Below are 16,466 nucleotides of genomic sequence, written 5' to 3'. Positions count from 1 at the left end.
AGATACAAAAGGTCATGGGTTCAAACCCATGAGGACACAAATTCATTCACATTTCCAACAATCCCCACATGAATGGAATTATTAAGAAAGCGAAGAAAAGAAAAAAACAAAACAAGAATGTGCGGAGTATGAAGAAGTTATGAATGGGTCAAGGTGTCATACGACTTGAACCTTCGCTTGGTGTTTGTCTGTCGGGATTACTAGTTGACCAGTGACCTTAGTCTTGAACTGTTCAACCTATATGTAAGCCTAGTCAACAGGTAACACACATAACTTCAAAAATCATCATAGAGTTCCCTCGGTTGTGCTTTCAGATAGCCATGAGCTTCCTGGGTTTCATGAGTGCTCTAGAGAACAAGCCTATAAGTTCTCATAGAGGCGGCTTTTACTTCCTCACTCATATAGGTGCCTCTATCGAGTGTAATTGTATCTTTACACCCCAATTGGAAAAACCGGCTATAGAAAGCATTAAGAGTATTCACTCATCCTTTAAATGATCTGAAGGTACTACTACACATCATAGGGATGGGTACGAGTTTTCACTCTAGGTGTAGTACCCCCCACAAATCCGCCTTGAGATAACTTGTTTCCCCATTGAACCTTGATCACGGGATCTCCATTCCGCGAAGGTTGGGTGTCGGTTATCGGTGATTTAATTAAATAGGCAATTAGTCTTTAATAGACTTTAGCCCCATCCCCTCGATGTACTAAAACCACTCTCTAGCTAGGCCTTTAGTTAAAGGATCGACTAAATTTTCTTTTGACCTCACAAAGTCAATAGCTATGATCCCATCTCTTAACAAGCTGTCGTCGCGACGGTGTTATGTCTTCGACGAATATGTCGAGATTTCCCATTATAGGAAGTATTTTTGGCCCTCAAGATAGCGGCTTGGCTATCACGGTGAATAGAGACGGTGGAGCGGGTTTAGGCCAAAGCGGGATATCCATCAAAAATTCGATCCACTCTGCTTCCTCACTAGCTTTGTCTAAAGCTATAAACTCGAGATTCCATAGTGGAACGGGCAATGCAAGTTTGCTTAGATGATTTCCAAGACACATAAGCACCCCCGCCATAGTGAACACATAACCACTAGTGGATTTAGATTCACGAGAATCAAGCAATCCAATTGGCATCACTGTACCCCTCAAGCACGTTGGATATCGCCATAATGAACACCATAATTTGAAGTATATTTCAAATATCTCAATACCGATAAGAGCATCCCAATGCTCATTCTTTGGGATTTATGGTGTATCTACTAAGTTTGCTTACGGTAAGCTATGTCGGGTCTAGTGCAGTTCATAAGATACATGAGACTACCTATAACCCTAGAAAACTCTCTAAAGGAGATACACCTAATCCGGTATTTTTTTGTCAAATGTATACTAGGATCATATGGTGTTGTTCGGGCGGTACACGATCAAATTGATTAAATCTTTTAAGCATTTTCTCTACATAATGAGATTGAGACAAAGTAATTCCATCAGAATTATACACTATCTTAATGCCAAGAATGACATCAGCGATACCCAAATCTTTCATGTTAAAATGCTTACTCAAAAAAGATTTAGTCTTATTGACGGTCTCTAAACTGGTTCCAATGATCAACATGTCATCCACATATAAACAGATAATTACACCAGATTGTTCCTCAAATTTGCAATAAATACATTTATCTGCCTCATTAATATTAAAACCATTAGAGATTAGCACACTATCAAATTTCTCATGCCACTGTTTAGGAGCTTGTTTGAGACCGTAAAGAGATTTCTTTAGCCTACAAACTTTTCTTTCAAGGCCTTCTAAGACAAACCCTTCTGGCTGATCCATATATATCTCCTCTTGTAATTCCCCATTTAGAAATGCCGTTTTAACGTCCATTTGGTGAATTACGAGATTCTGAAATAGAAGCAAAGGCTATTAACATTCGATAGATGTAATCCTTGTCACAGGAGAGTAGGTATCAAAGAAATCAAACCCTTTCTCTCTGTTTATAGCCTTTTGCTACTAATCTCGCTTTATATTTATCAATGGATCCATCCGCTTTAAGTTTCTTTCTAAATAACCATTTATTCCCAATAGTTTTACAACTGGGGCAACTCAACCGGCTCCCAAGTGTTATTGGTTATAATGGACTCATATTCACTTAGAATGGCCTCTCTCAAAAAAAAATCGCATCGAGGAAGATGACATGGCCTCTGAATAGGTCTGAGGATCCTCCTCTACTAAGAAAGTAAGGAAATCAGGTCCAAAAGAGGTGTTAGTCCTAGGTCTCTTGCTCCTCCTGAGTTCAATTTCATCTTCATCAGAAGAATCTTCTCGAACTCTAGGAGCAAGTGTAGAAGAACTCGGAGTCCCTCCCGATCTCTCAATAAATGGGAATTTATCCTCAAAAAAGACAGCATCCCTAGACTCAATAATGGTATTATCATCAACAAATTTATTTTTAGATTTGAAGACTAAAACACTCAGAGCCTTTGCTATTTCATGCATACCCAATAAAGACACAATCTACGGTTTTTAGGGCCAAGTTTAGTCCTCTTGGGTGTTGGTATAGATACCTTAGCCAAACACCCCCACACTTTAAAGAATCTATAAGTCGGTGTCCTATTTTTCCACATCTCATATGGAGTTTTATCTGTGTCTTTAAAAGGTATCTTATTCAGAATATAACGGGCCGTTAGCAAAGCCTCCCCCCATAGGTTCATAGAAGCCCCAGAGCTATTGATCATTGAATTGATCATATCTTTGAGAGTCCTATTTTTCTCTCTCGCTATCCCATTCGATTGGGGAGCATAAAGGGCGATGGTCTCATGTACAATACCATTATTTTCACAAAATTTATTGAAAGGACCAGAATATTCACCTCCTCTATCAGACCTAACTATTTTTATTTTCTTGTCTAACTGGTTCTCAACTTCAGTTTTAAAGGAAATAAATTTAGCTAAGCTATCATCCTTACTCTTAAGAAGATAAACATGATGAAACGTGAAGCATCATCAATGAATGTAACAAAATATTTATTACCTCCTCTAGTCATGTAACCTTTAAGATCACATAGGTCAGTGTGAATCAATGCCAACAACTCAGTGTTTCTTTCTACCTTTTTGAAAGGTTTCCTAGCATATTTAGATTCTACACATACTTCACATCTCTTATTTTCAGAAATAGTATTCTTGGATATGTTACCTAGATGCATCGGTTTTTAATTGAAACATTATTAACGTGTCCAAGTCTACTATGCCACCATCATCAAATGACTCAACCATATAAGAAGAAGTAGATGCTTTATTTAAATCGAGAATCGGTTACATTGAGCTTAAACAAGCCTTCATCTAAATAACCTTTACCCACAAAAGGCTCCCCCTTTAGTGAGAACAAATTTGTCCGACTCAAAGACAAGTTTGAACCCCTTCTTACTTAAAAGGGAACCGAAACCAGATTTTTCCTAATATCGGGGAACATAAAGAACATCCTTCAAATTAAGAACATTTTAAGTGAACTTCAAATTAAGTCCCTTTTCCTTCAACTCTAGAAGCGGATGAGTTACCCATGAGCGGACTTTCTCCTTCTCCCGGAGGAGTGAAGGACTATAAATGCACTTTTAGTGCCCACGGATGTGTTTGGTGCCCCGAGTGTCTACCCACCGGTCGATCATGTTACTCACCAAGTTAACCTCGGTAACCAATGAGAAAAGTTACCATCCCGAACTACATTTGCTTGTGCCTTGTCTTTCTTCCCATCATTCGGACCTTTTTGAATTTCTGATCCGGGGCTATATGACCTCGAGATCCACACACATAGCAATGAATTTCAGGATTGTAAGGTTTCTTTTTAAAGTGAGGTGGGACTATTTTATTCTTGTTCGCGATATGGTTTCTTTTTGACGGGGAATTTAGTTGATTTAGACTTAGAAGAACTAGCGTTACCTTCCACGAGTTAGCCTTTAGCCTTCATTTCCTCAAGTCTCCACATTGATTTCAGCCTTCTGTTATCCTCCTCGATCCGAAGGTTGACGATCGATCTTCTAGTGTCATCTCTTTCTTCTTATGTTTGAGAATTTTTTTGTACTCCTTCCACGAGGAAGGGAGTTTCTCAATCTTTGGAAGCAACACCGGAAGCCTTTGCAGATTTTATAACCTTCCGCAAAATCTCATGAATAATTATTTGCAGCTCCTCCACTTGAGAAACAACAGATTTCCCATCTTCCATCTTGAATTCGAAACTTTCCTACAAGAAACTTCTTAGAAACCGCATCTTGATAGCATACTTCTTATCAAGTAAACTCCACAATTCAAGAGTAGCGATCATTACCAAAGATAAACATCATACAAATCAAGGGAAAGACAATCAAGTATATAATTTCTACATAAATAGTCTTTCTTTTCCCATCATCCACACCACCCGAGCGACACTGGGTTCATCTTCATTTTCATTGTAAATGGGTTTCTCAATCGAAATCCATTCAACCAATTTCGAGTAGTAAGATAAAACCGCATTTTCATCGCGGTAGCTTAAAATTTCTGCCATCAAAAATCTCAGGTTTGACAGACTTACCACTAGGTTTTTCCATCTTAGCAGTATTAACAACAACGAGCACAATACTAGATAATAACAGATCGTTATTAGACAATCGTTTTTTCGTCTTAAGATCGTATAAATCTAGTATCGAAAAACAGTAATAAGAAAGGAAGTAAAACTTATCACTGAGGATTGTGCTCGGCACAATTTCCTTAAGACGAAAAACGCCCGCCGGTATGGTTCTTTGCCGGCCTCCGCGTCGTCTCCGAGGATACAAATGATGGATGGCGTGTCACCACCAATGACCCCTCTGCGGGAACTCTCAAAGATACTCGGACCGTTTTTAATCGAGGAGGAAAATAATGTTGTGTTTTTGTATTTTCTAAAAGCAGGGAGACCTTAGTTTTATAGATCTGAAAAACGCGCAACCTCAAAGCTATTGCCTTTATTGTTTGACTCGAATCAAGGAAAGATCTATTCTGATTTCAGTTTTGGAAAGAATACCAAAACGCAAAAAACAAGCCCGATTACTTCGCACCCACGCGAAGCCCGATTGGGTGGATTTGCACCCCCAGGCGGCGGCGTGCACTAAGGTTTTTCGGAGCTCCCACCTCCGAGAGCCCCCAAACCAAAGGAGGCCTTGTGTGTAGCGAGCACCTCCTTATATCTCTACACTATCCCTCCATAAGGACACAACCAATATAAACTTAAGAGTCTTAAGTTTAGTAACCAATGTGGGACTAAAGCCCCCCACATTAGAGTGTAGTAGATACAAAAGGTCATGGGTTCAAACCCATGAGGACACAAATTCATTCACATTTCCAACACTTCATAGACCCTGTCTAGATTGTTAAAATCTTGAGGACCTTTTTCTTTTTCTTTGATTTCTTTGCTTTGTCTAGTTGCAGAATTACAGTGGAAAAAAAAGAGAAAAGGGATATCAGGACACATAAAATTTTCTACGAAGTTCTAACAAACAACCGTAGACATGCCTCATGTTCAAAACAAGAAAATAGTCGGAATGGAACAAGCACAAATCAATGAGTGAAGTACTTTTCATTTGAGTGTTGCCAAATTGGACCTAATCTGTACCAGTAAATTTTATAAGGGCATCTCCAATGGGGGGTGTAAAATTACACCTCCACCTAGGCTCCACGTAAGTGCCATTAGGATTTTACACCTCTAATTGTATAGTATTGTGTAGCTTATAAATATCCACACTCTATACTCTCCAATGGAAGAGTGTAAAAAATATATATATTTTAAACTCGGACGTCACTCCAAGTGGCGCCCCTTTAATTCGTCACTTGGGTGGCGTCCGGTTAAAAAAATTACTTTAGAATTAGAAAGAGGCGTTACTCCAAGTGGCGTCCGAAAAATTATTTCACTCGGGACGTCGGTTCGAAAGTGTCGCCCGATTTTTATTAACTAATGGCGAGGGAATTCCCACCCTCTCTATTAGCTAATACACTATTACCTACGGTATAGCACCCCCATTGGAGAGAGTTTTTTGATATTTAGAGTGTAAAATTTCCACTCTATACAGTTTACACCCCCCATTGGAGATGCCCTAACCAATCAAGCTTGCTGGTAAATTTCATGGAGTGAACCATTCTAAGAAAGAACATAGAAGGGGACATGAGTTATGGGAATAACTTGTTCTTCTACAAAGGAAGAATCCTATGTCACCGTCCTGATGTTCATAGGCAGATTTCACAAGCCAAAAGACATGTTTCCATATGGTACTCGATATCAAGGAGGGGACCGATACTTCTTTAAAAAATTGGTTGTGTTCCTCTAAAATACGTTTCACTAAATCCTTGGCTCATGAAAACTAGAGTTCTGTCTGGTCATCTCTTGAAAATAACCAAAATATGTCTAGCACCCAGTCAATGTCTAAGACTCGGTCTATATGTACTTAATAGGCAGATTTCATTTACTTTGCTTTGGGAATTAACAGACTACGCGCAACATACCATACAAAATTCCATAGATTACTGTAAAGAAAAGAATTTGATGAGTATTAACTCATGGTCTTCATCTTTGGTTCCAGACATCTTGCTCAAAAAATGCGACTTCCATGTTTTTTTCTTCTTCTATCGGTTCCATAATGGATTTGGCGCAAAGATTAAAAAACACACACCCAATAAATGGAGGGAATCCCACACACTTAACATGGGGCTTCAGAAAAATCAACCATCCCATCTCATGGGCCGGGGTTAGACTTTGTTTCTGGTGAACTTCTTATTGGTCCAATGACGGCCCAAGAGAAAACCACTCCGCGCATCAAGCCGACTAAAAAGCCGAACTCTTAGCAAAAACTCTTAAACCAATCAAACCTCTGAGAGATACACGTGCGCACGACGGCAAACTGGCAAAGAGCCTTACACGTGCCTCCTATTCTCTACTGCATCAAAACTGTAAAAAGTAATTAAACTCCATTAAAATAAGAAAACTAACAGAGATAAAAAGAAAGCGATAGGAAACAGAGAAAAAAAGAATCAGAATCTTTTTGTATAAAATAACAGCCCCCTTAACCTAAACCTTAACCTTAACCCTAACCCAACCCTTCTCTCTCTCACACTTGTTTGGGCTTTTTTTACTCCCTCAACTCACTTAACTCTCCATTCGCCATAACAACTGTAAACACAAAGAAAGCTAGAGAAACATTTTTCGATATTTCCCACCATTAATGCTTCTCACTAACAAAGCGTGAGATCATCTTTAACACTTTCACGGATCTTATACACACATCCAGCGTTACTACTTCACTTCACCTTCAACTACTCTTCAAGTACTTGTTCATCATGGAAACAGTTACAACAGAAATGGAACTAAGTAAGCTTACGTTAGAGATTTTCTCAACACTTGAGCAAAAATGGCTCTCACATTGTGACCAAGGTAAGAAAGTACGTATTCTTAGTATAGATGGTGGTGGAACTAAAGGTTACATTTCAGGATCTGCTTTAATCCATCTTGAAGATCAGATCCAACTCAAAACTAGCGATTCCAACTCAAGAATCGCTGATTTCTTCGATATTTTCACTGGTACCGGCATTGGGGCGCTTTATGCCGTAATGCTAACTGCTGATGATGGAAATGGACGTCCATTGTTTACAGCTAAAGAAGCAGTGAACTTCTTGACGCGTAAACAGTCAGAAATGTTCTATCCAGTTTGCAGTGGTATTGTTCATCGACGTAAAAGATTTTCCAACAAAAGCATTGAGAAAGTGTTAAAAGAAGCATTTACTAGAGAAGATGGCAAGATTTTAACACTAAAAGACACTTGTAAGCCATTGCTTGTTCCATGTTACGATCTGAACAGTTCTGCTCCGTTTGTATTCTCAAGAGCTGACGCTACTGAGTCACTGAGTTATGATTTCGAGTTATGGAGAGTTTGCCGTGCCACGTCAGCGACACCGAGTCTTTTTAAGCCGTTTGAGTTAAGTTCAAGTGATGGGAAAACTAGTTGTTTAGCAATTGATGGTGGATTAGTCATGAATAATCCAACGGCTGCTGCTGTCACTCATGTTTTGCATAATAAACGTGATTTTCCGTCAGTTAACGGTGTTGAAGATTTGCTTGTTCTTTCACTTGGTAACGGATCGTTGACTTGTTCTTCTCCTATGAAACTGTCGCGTAATGGCGATTGTTCTACGCCATCTGTTGTTAATATTGCTCTCGATGGTGTTTCTGAAACTGTTGATCAAATGCTTGGAAATGCGTTTTCTTGGAATCGTACGGACTACGTTAGAATTCAGGTAATAAATTATTTCCTTCAATAATAATAATGACCATTCTTTAATTATTAATTTCATTGGTTAATGATGTAATTAATGGGAAACAGGCGAACGGTTTTGTAAAGAAAAACGTGGAAGCGTCGGTGGAACAAGTGTTGAAAGAAAGAGGAGTGGAATCGTTGCCGTTTGGCGGGAAACGGTTATTGACGGAGGGTAACGGAGAGAGAATCGAGAAGTTTGTGCAACGACTTCTAGCATCTGGGAAAAGTAGTCTGCCGCCAAGTCCATGCAAAAACAACAACACTGTTAGACCACTAGATGACGGTCGTTAGTTTTTTGTTATTTTGTTTTGACCTTTTTCTTCTTCGTTTACTTCTTCAAAATTTGTGAAATAAATTTGTATTTTAGTTTCTCTGCCAACTTAGAGCCTTAGATACAGATTCTTGAGATTAACTCTCTCGAATTTGTGGCATTTTCAATTCAATTTGACTAGGGATTCAAAAAAAAATCCTGTCAATTTGACAATTGGGAATTTGGGATCAAGGGAGATATGTAAACGATTAATTTGATTAATGGAAAAAAAAAATTAAAAAAATAACACGGTGTTGGCTATGAGATTGGTTTAAGAGTTCCACTGGTGATGTATTGAGCTATACGATTAACGCAACTTTTGAAGTTATTGACGTACGTCTTGGAGCGATGAATAGCGTAAAGTTGCATTTGCAAAGTTCTGCAAAATTAGCCTGAAGTCCTAAAACACAGTAGACTGGACATTGGAGTATTGGACACATCCTGCTTTGGCTATGTTTTGAAATGTGTTGCACATTGTACACACTAGAAGTCTAAATGTGTTGGGACAGCAATTAATTAAATCAGAACCGTAGAACTTTATTTCATCAATAATCAAGGAGCACGGTGATAGATCACTTTCATGTCTTTCAAAAAGAAAAGTTCAGATCGTTCGGTCCTCGTCTGAAAGGATTTCATTTCTATATAGTATCCGACCGTATATTTCGTACACACAAAAATAGGTTCTTCTACTGAGATTTCAAAGCTGTCATGAGGGTGGTTTGGAATCTTGGATTACCTTGTTTTTTTTTTGGATTACCTTGTTAGTAAAAAACTTTTGACATTTCAGCTTGTACTAGAGCATTTGGTCCTATTTGGCCAGCTTCCAGCAACAAAATTACAAGATATCTAAAAGGATTTGAAAGGTACAACAAGAAGCAATAAAAGCTATTGTTGAGTGAGCATTATATTGACAGAAGTTGAAATTGCAAGGTCATCAAGATTTAACTTCAACCAAAGGGATTCACAAGTAGGTAATAGTGAAGACAAAAAAATCGAAACTTATTTTAACTGGAAGATAGATTGGTTGATCCCTATTAAGTTTTAGAAATCTCTAAGTTTTATTCGGTTCTTAATTGGAAGAAACAAGAGTTAAGCCAAAAACCGGCAAAATCCATTTTCGTATTGTATGTAGTCTGTACTAGGAATCTTGGATTGCATCATACATATGTGCACAGTTAAATACTCAAATGGAACCTTAAAAGGTACAGCTTAAAACAAGTGTTCCAATTCTTTCAAGTCCGGCTACATTTTGAGCGTGAAGAGACACAAAATTGAGGTACTAAGATCCACATCTGTATCAATGTTTGAAAACCCAATGCAAACAAATCATTTAAAAATTGATCCATCAAGTATTCAAGTGTTTGTTCGGAAGAAGTCCACTCTTGCGATCCTGATCAAGTAATATTGCCCGTCACAATGCTTTTAACCAACCTTATCTGTAGAAACTGACGGTTGTTATAAAATGTTGTTGAACTTTTGCGCTGTATGAGTTGAACTTTAAGAATGGTAGTTGGCTCGAACATTGTCTCATCAGAGGAGTTAATTGTCATACAAGCTCCTTCCTTACAAACAAGTACGTACTGAGTATAGTGTCATTAATTATTTAATTTCCCGTTAAAAATGCTATGAATGTAGCAGAAGTGATTACCTTCCTTTCCTTTTATCCTATTGAATTTATACCATTCCGTGAAAAAATAGTACAAAGTCTTGATGGATGCCAACTAAATGCATAATATCTATATTTTTCTTGTGAATGGTCACCACAATCCAACTCCAATCCAAGTGTTGCCATTATAAAGAAGGTGCCTAGATGGCTAGATGATAGCTAGGGAAAATAAAAATTATATGTAGTATTGTCTATTTTGGTAGCTGGGTCACTTTGGTGCTATAGCAAGTTCAATGGGAATTGCTAAAACGGGCCATCTAAAGTTTTTTTTAGCAACTTTAGTCAGCCAAGTCAAATTTGTCATGTGAAAACTGAAAAACAATTCCAATCGAGATTTTAAAGTTGAAGTGTCAAATTTGACAAAAAGTGTGTCATCCGTCTAATATTTTCTAAACTTTAAATTGAAAGTTAAAGCATAGAGAGCAGAAAATGTGTCGTTTGTTGAAATTTAGCGTACAAATAGCATAAATTTTGTCGTCCATCTCTTGGAACATAATTATAGCAACTACAAGACAAGACCACAAATTTAACTTGGTTTATCACACCAGCCAAATTTAAAACTTTTCTAACAGCCTGATATTTTGGTGTTTGGAGTCCTATATGGCATTTAGCAACCCCATATAACATCATATTGGACGTGCTCTTAGTTGATTATGTTGTACTTTTGGGGGTCGGGATCTAGGGGATATCCTGTTTTTTACATGAAGTAGACGTGAGTTTGTGACTTGGGTTAGCTGGATCAACTTCTTTCTCTGTGTTCTAAGATTACAGTAAATTTTATTATTATAAAAAATGCTGCACTTTCGCACAAAATAAATCCAATTGTTTAATGTTTCAATAAAAGAAAAAAATAAAATCATGTGTGATAGTAGTAGCATTGTAGCACGGTAGTATAAGTTTTAGCATTGCATAGTAGGGTAGTGGTGAAGGCATTATCATAATCTGAATTAATTCTCACATGACATCAAAGATGTGTCCCATTAAAATTATTTTAACATTGAAAAAATAAATAAATAAATAATTAGTCTATTTTTGGTAAAAATAAAAATAAATGATTAGTCTCGATCCACCATATAACCATAAAGAAAAGAAAATTAAATGTTACTCTTAACAATTGTAAGGTTGTGCCTTAGAACAAGGGGCAGGGCGGATGGATCTAGCTGCCCATCCTAACTTTCCCAAAAATATGAAAGTAGTAGTAATACTAATGTACTATTTATCCACCAAAAGTTGTAGTAATCAAAGACCATGAATACTCAATGGTTGAGAATGCTCTTAGTAAAACACGTCAACCCCTTTTTTATTCTAATAGAGACACGTCACCGTCCGCATAAAAAAAAAAAAGCAAATCCACGCCCTTTTCAATAGTTCGTAAAAAAAAAACAAAAAACCTTTCTCTTTCTCTTATCTCCATTCTTAAACAAACATAAACCTGAAAAGTGAACCAATTCCACCCACTTCAAATAAACCTCCAACTCTAAAATCTGTTGCTTCCTCCATTTCTCATCCATCACCTCCTTCTCTCCACCACTCAAAAAACCCAACATCGATGAAGAATCACCCCCGCCACCAAAATTCATCGCAAACGGATTCAACCCCCATTCCTCCAAACCCTATAAAATTCCCAGGTCCATTAATAGCAGAAGCCATCAACTCCTTAAACAAAGGCGACAAACAACTCCTCACTGTTTGTTTTTCTTTTTGGTTATAAGGTTTGGTGTGAAGAAAAAGACCATTCGTCTGAAGACGTTACACTATTGAAAAAGCAAAGCATTGCAGTTTGGTAGAGATAGAGAGAGAGTTTGGGACTTTGGGGAGGAAGGTATTAGATTTTCCTCTCTTTATTTGTATCTCTGCCTTTTTTGGTGTTTTTATCTGAACATTCTGATGATAACCAAAACCAAAACCAAACCCAAATTCTTTTTTTTTCATCTCCTAGATTTGTGATTTATTGGGGTTTGTTTAATTTCTGAAATTAATGATGGGTTCTGAATATGAAGGTGTGGAGATGATCTTATTGATTAAATTGAAATTAAATGATTCTTTTTATGTGAATTTGGGTTTCCATTGTTTTTGTTTGTTTGAGATTGATTCTATTTGGTGGGGGCACATTTGGGAGCACAAATATATCTTGATGCAAGTCATTTGATGAGTATTTTTTTTTTTTTTTTTTTTTTTTTTTTTTTTTTTTTTTTTTTTTTTTTTATGAATAGTGGGTTACAAACAATTATAGCACGTAGCCTATATCACAGAAGTAATTTACACTTTGCTACAACCAATATGGTATTACATTCATATAGTAGTACATTCACTGCATCCAGGTAGTTGGAATTTTACACAAAAAATAGTTCATTGGAAAAGAAACTAGGTGTTCAGTATGACTTTTCATTGGAGACAAAACTAGGTGTTTAGCATGACTTTTAAGAGTTAGATGTTCTTTGTCAAGAGAATGCTTCCTTCTAGGGATCTTTATTCCTTGACTTATTGACTAGGAGTTCAATAGAATAAAGGATTTAGGTTTTGCTTTGATGTAAATTGTTAAATGTTTGAAGTGTTGCATTGATAATTTTTAATTGCATTATATAATCATATTAATGTAATTGCATGGTGGTTTTTTGATTGTCATTTGGGATTGTATGTCGTAAGGGATGAGAATGTTCACTAAGAGTATCATTATAGGTTAATTAAGGGTATGTCTTTGGAGTATTGAGAATCTGAAGATGGGGATCTGTAAAGGTACTATTCTTCAAGTTATATTAAAGGCAATGGGATTCCATGTGCGCCATGGTAATTTATAGACCATTCTTCAACCAGGAGATAGTTGTTGCATTGTATTTGATGTTGCATCAATGTGTCTGCACTATGCAAGCATTATTCACAACTTTGACCTATATATTCTTTGGAACAGGATTATGTAAGCACATACTTTGCAAAATTTACAAAGTTTCTCTGCTTTTGTTTAAGATGAAATTTAAAGCAGTAATTTAAACATTACATCATCATCGAAAAAGTGTAGCATTCCAAGAAAATCATAGAATATCAGAAAATGGTTTGAATGAACTTTGCAGGTCTAGCATGCAGAAATCAATTAAGACTTTTGTTGTTTCAAATGTTGCATAACTCAAATATGATCCATCAACCATGGTAGTCTGCTCATGAGGTATATATAAATCTAAATTTGGATTTATTTCTGTTTGACTTATGTCTAAGGTTATGTGTCATATTAAGTTGAATTATTTTCTTCTTTTAGTTTTTGGCCAAAGCCAGTCTAGACATAACATTCACGTTGAAGAAATAGAATCTCTGCTTCCACCTTAATTACTTTGCCTTTTATTTTAATTTTTTATTTGACAACTATTTTATAGATATTCCTTGGTGACCATGAAACTAATCCAATACACAGACCATAAAGTCCCAGATTGTCATTTAAAAGCCGCTGACCGTAATGGTTTTTGAAGTTTGAAGCCATAAATTATGTGTAAATATCTTAGGTAACCTGTTGAGTCAACTACTATGCTAGGTGTTCATTAACAGTTTGATAGTATGTCATGGGGTTATGGGAAATACAATTAAAGGCACACATGCATTAGCATGGAGAGGTAGAATATTTAAGGTTGGGAAGAGGATATACTTTGCCTTAGTGTGTTTTTGGCAGTTTGAAGAAGTGCAACTATTGATAGGGTGGATGAGAACGACTACATTGAATGGAATATCTTGCAGAGTTAATGGATGTGGTTGTCTGTTGGTATAAAATTTTACTCCTGTGGACAATACAGAAGGCAATCAGTTATGTTTACTCATCGGAAACTGTGAAAATAATGTTGCAGGAGAAGAAATCAGCGTCGTTGAGGCCATTGAACATTGCAGCTGAAAAAGAACGCTTGATGAGAGAAATGGAGGTGGCAGAGAGCAAGCGGAATAAGGCGGAAGTGGAGAGGATCCAGGCCAGGCTGAAGGAACTGGAGGCAATTTCTAAGCAGAAAAAGGGATTGGACACCAAGGCTGTGAGGTTGGTGGAAATGAACAAGAAAAAGAGGGCGGAGAACTTCAAAATGGCATTTGAAAAGAAGGCAATTAACACGGGCTTGAGAGAGGGTGAAGAAGGATATGATCCATTCTCTAGGGGATGGACGAGGTCAAGAAACTATTATGTATCAAACACCGCAGGAGGAGATGAGGCCGCAGCTTACGCAAATGAGGACGTTCTTCTTTGAATCGAGGATTAGGTGTAGGTAGTGGATCATTAGTAGCAGGGTCTTTGGAGTGGCTAATTTGAGTACGGACAAGCGGCAGCTTTGGAAGCGATAGCCAATGCAAGAAAATTGGTAGATACAAATGCTCCCGTTGATCAAGGAACCGTGGTCAAACTCCTTGCGCAGTTTCACCGCTTGAAATCTCATTTGGATAATTTTGAAGCGATTCTTAGGGATTCCGCAAAGGATATATGGGAAGAAAGCAAAGGATAGAGGCCACCATTGGGCGCAAAGTCCCAGAGAATGATGGTAAGAGGCACGCGCTCACACTGACGGTTAGTGACAACAAGCGACGCAGAGGTCTTATGTGAAATATGATAACAAGGAAGTATTGTATGAGTAAAAGCTGATTGATGTCCTATTCATACTTCAACGGAATACCTGTTGTTAAGAACCTAAGTTATTCATCTGGGCATATCGAATTAAAATAATGTTATTGCTGTTACTATTAATAATGCAATTCTTCCTTTTCCGGAGTGACAAACACGTAGTGGGTGGCATCTTTCTTCAGTCATAATACAAACCGATACTTTACAATTGGTCAGAATTCATCAAAATATTCAGATCATCTTTGCTTTTGCGTAATATTTATTAGTTATTGCCACAACATACTTCAGTGAAGCATAAAGAAGACAACATGCGTATCTAAGTATAATCTCACTAACTTCCACACAAACCACAAAAACAACAACATTGAACGTGTAAAAGAAAAATATTTTTTTAACCAATCAAGCTTTACAACATCAAAGTAAATACAAGGATAGGCCTCAGGAGCGAGTTTGTCTTATTCACATCATGAGTTACTCTGTCAAAGTTTCTATGCCAGAATTCTTTACTCACATTAACGAACCTTCTCCTTATGCGCTAATGAACTTTTTTTTTTTTTTTTTTACAAATCATACTACCATATATATATTGCAAATATCACACAGACATTGGATAGCAGTTTGAGACTAACATACACCTTGGAAGATCAGACCTTCCTAACTGTTGATATGACCAAGTAGCTAGCGAGTCTGCATCCCCATTAAAGCCCCTACTGATCCATCTAAAAGCAAAAGACCTAAGACCTGACCCTAAGGATATAATATGATTCTTAACCCCTTCCCAATTCCATCTACAAGAGCTACCCTGTAAGGCTCTAATCACTTCAAGATTATCCCCTTCTAACACAAAATGTTGTCTTCCAAGATGCTTTGCAAGCAGCATTGCGACTTCAGCTGCTCCCAACTCAATTTCTGCCACTTCCAAAGCTTTAAACCTTCGAACAGCTGCTCCTACTATGACTCCCTCACTGTCTGCAGCAATAGCTCCAGCTCCATCCCATCCATACTGCCTGTAAAAGGAAGCATCAAATCTAATGATTATACTATCATTTGGCATAAGAGGAAAAACATTCTCAAAATTATTCTCTACTATATCTAAAACAGGTTTTGAGTTGAGATAATCTTCTCTAAATGCCAGATAGCATTTCTCTGCCAGAATTATGCTTCCCCTTATCAGCTTTTCACGATTAGCTTTCCTATTTTCAAATTTAAGGTAATTCCTAGCTTGCCAAATCTGCTGAATCAAGACAACAATGTGGGTACCAGGCAGCCTAAGCTCTGTGTCAGAACTGCAGCACCATGCCAAGATCAGATCAATTCTTTCTCTCAAGGAGATATGTTGTTCCTTGTGCATTCTCATGCCAACATGAGACCTAAACCACACTGTCCTTACCCATTCACAGGTAAAGAACAAGTGTTCTACTGACTCCAGCTCCTTGGGATAGAAAAGACAGGAGAAGTCCCCTTTTAATCTTCTTTCTGCTAGGACATCTCCCATAGGTAATATCTGCATGTATAGTTTCCAGAGAAACATTTGTATGTATGCTGGGATAGGAGCCTTCCAGATATGCTTGAGGGTGAGGGGGTTACAGCTAGAGCTTTGGCCCA

The 16,466-nt window shown here is 37.5% G+C and overlaps 1 protein-coding gene across 1 annotated transcript; it reads left to right on the top strand.

The window, feature by feature from the left end:
* Nucleotides 1-7,170: 7,170 nt before the first annotated feature.
* Nucleotides 7,171-8,672, top strand: PLP9 (PATATIN-like protein 9). Its single transcript, XM_086594721.1, has 2 exons — nucleotides 7,171-8,283; nucleotides 8,370-8,672. The coding sequence occupies exons 1-2, from the start codon at nucleotides 7,330-7,332 to the stop codon at nucleotides 8,592-8,594; spliced, it is 1,179 nt and encodes a 392-aa protein (XP_086450847.1). The 5' UTR covers nucleotides 7,171-7,329; the 3' UTR covers nucleotides 8,595-8,672.
* The last annotated feature ends 7,794 nt before the right edge of the window (nucleotides 8,673-16,466 follow it).

Source organism: Coptis chinensis, chromosome 2 (assembly GCF_015680905.1).
Source record: "Coptis chinensis isolate HL-2020 chromosome 2, ASM1568090v1, whole genome shotgun sequence".
NCBI lineage: Eukaryota > Viridiplantae > Streptophyta > Magnoliopsida > Ranunculales > Ranunculaceae > Coptis > Coptis chinensis.
Note: the sequence above shows the minus strand (reverse complement) of the source record. Positions and strands in the feature narration are given on the sequence as shown.

What these genes read in the sequence shown, in the direction of transcription:
- PLP9 (XM_086594721.1), top strand. Translation starts at nt 7,330, where the DNA reads ATGGAAACAGTTACAACAGAAATGGAACTAAGTAAGCTTACGTTAGAG. An exon ending in CGGACTACGTTAGAATTCAG is followed by an intron (nt 8,284 to 8,369) that starts GTAATAAATTAT and finishes AATGGGAAACAG; the next exon opens with GCGAACGGTTTTGTAAAGAA.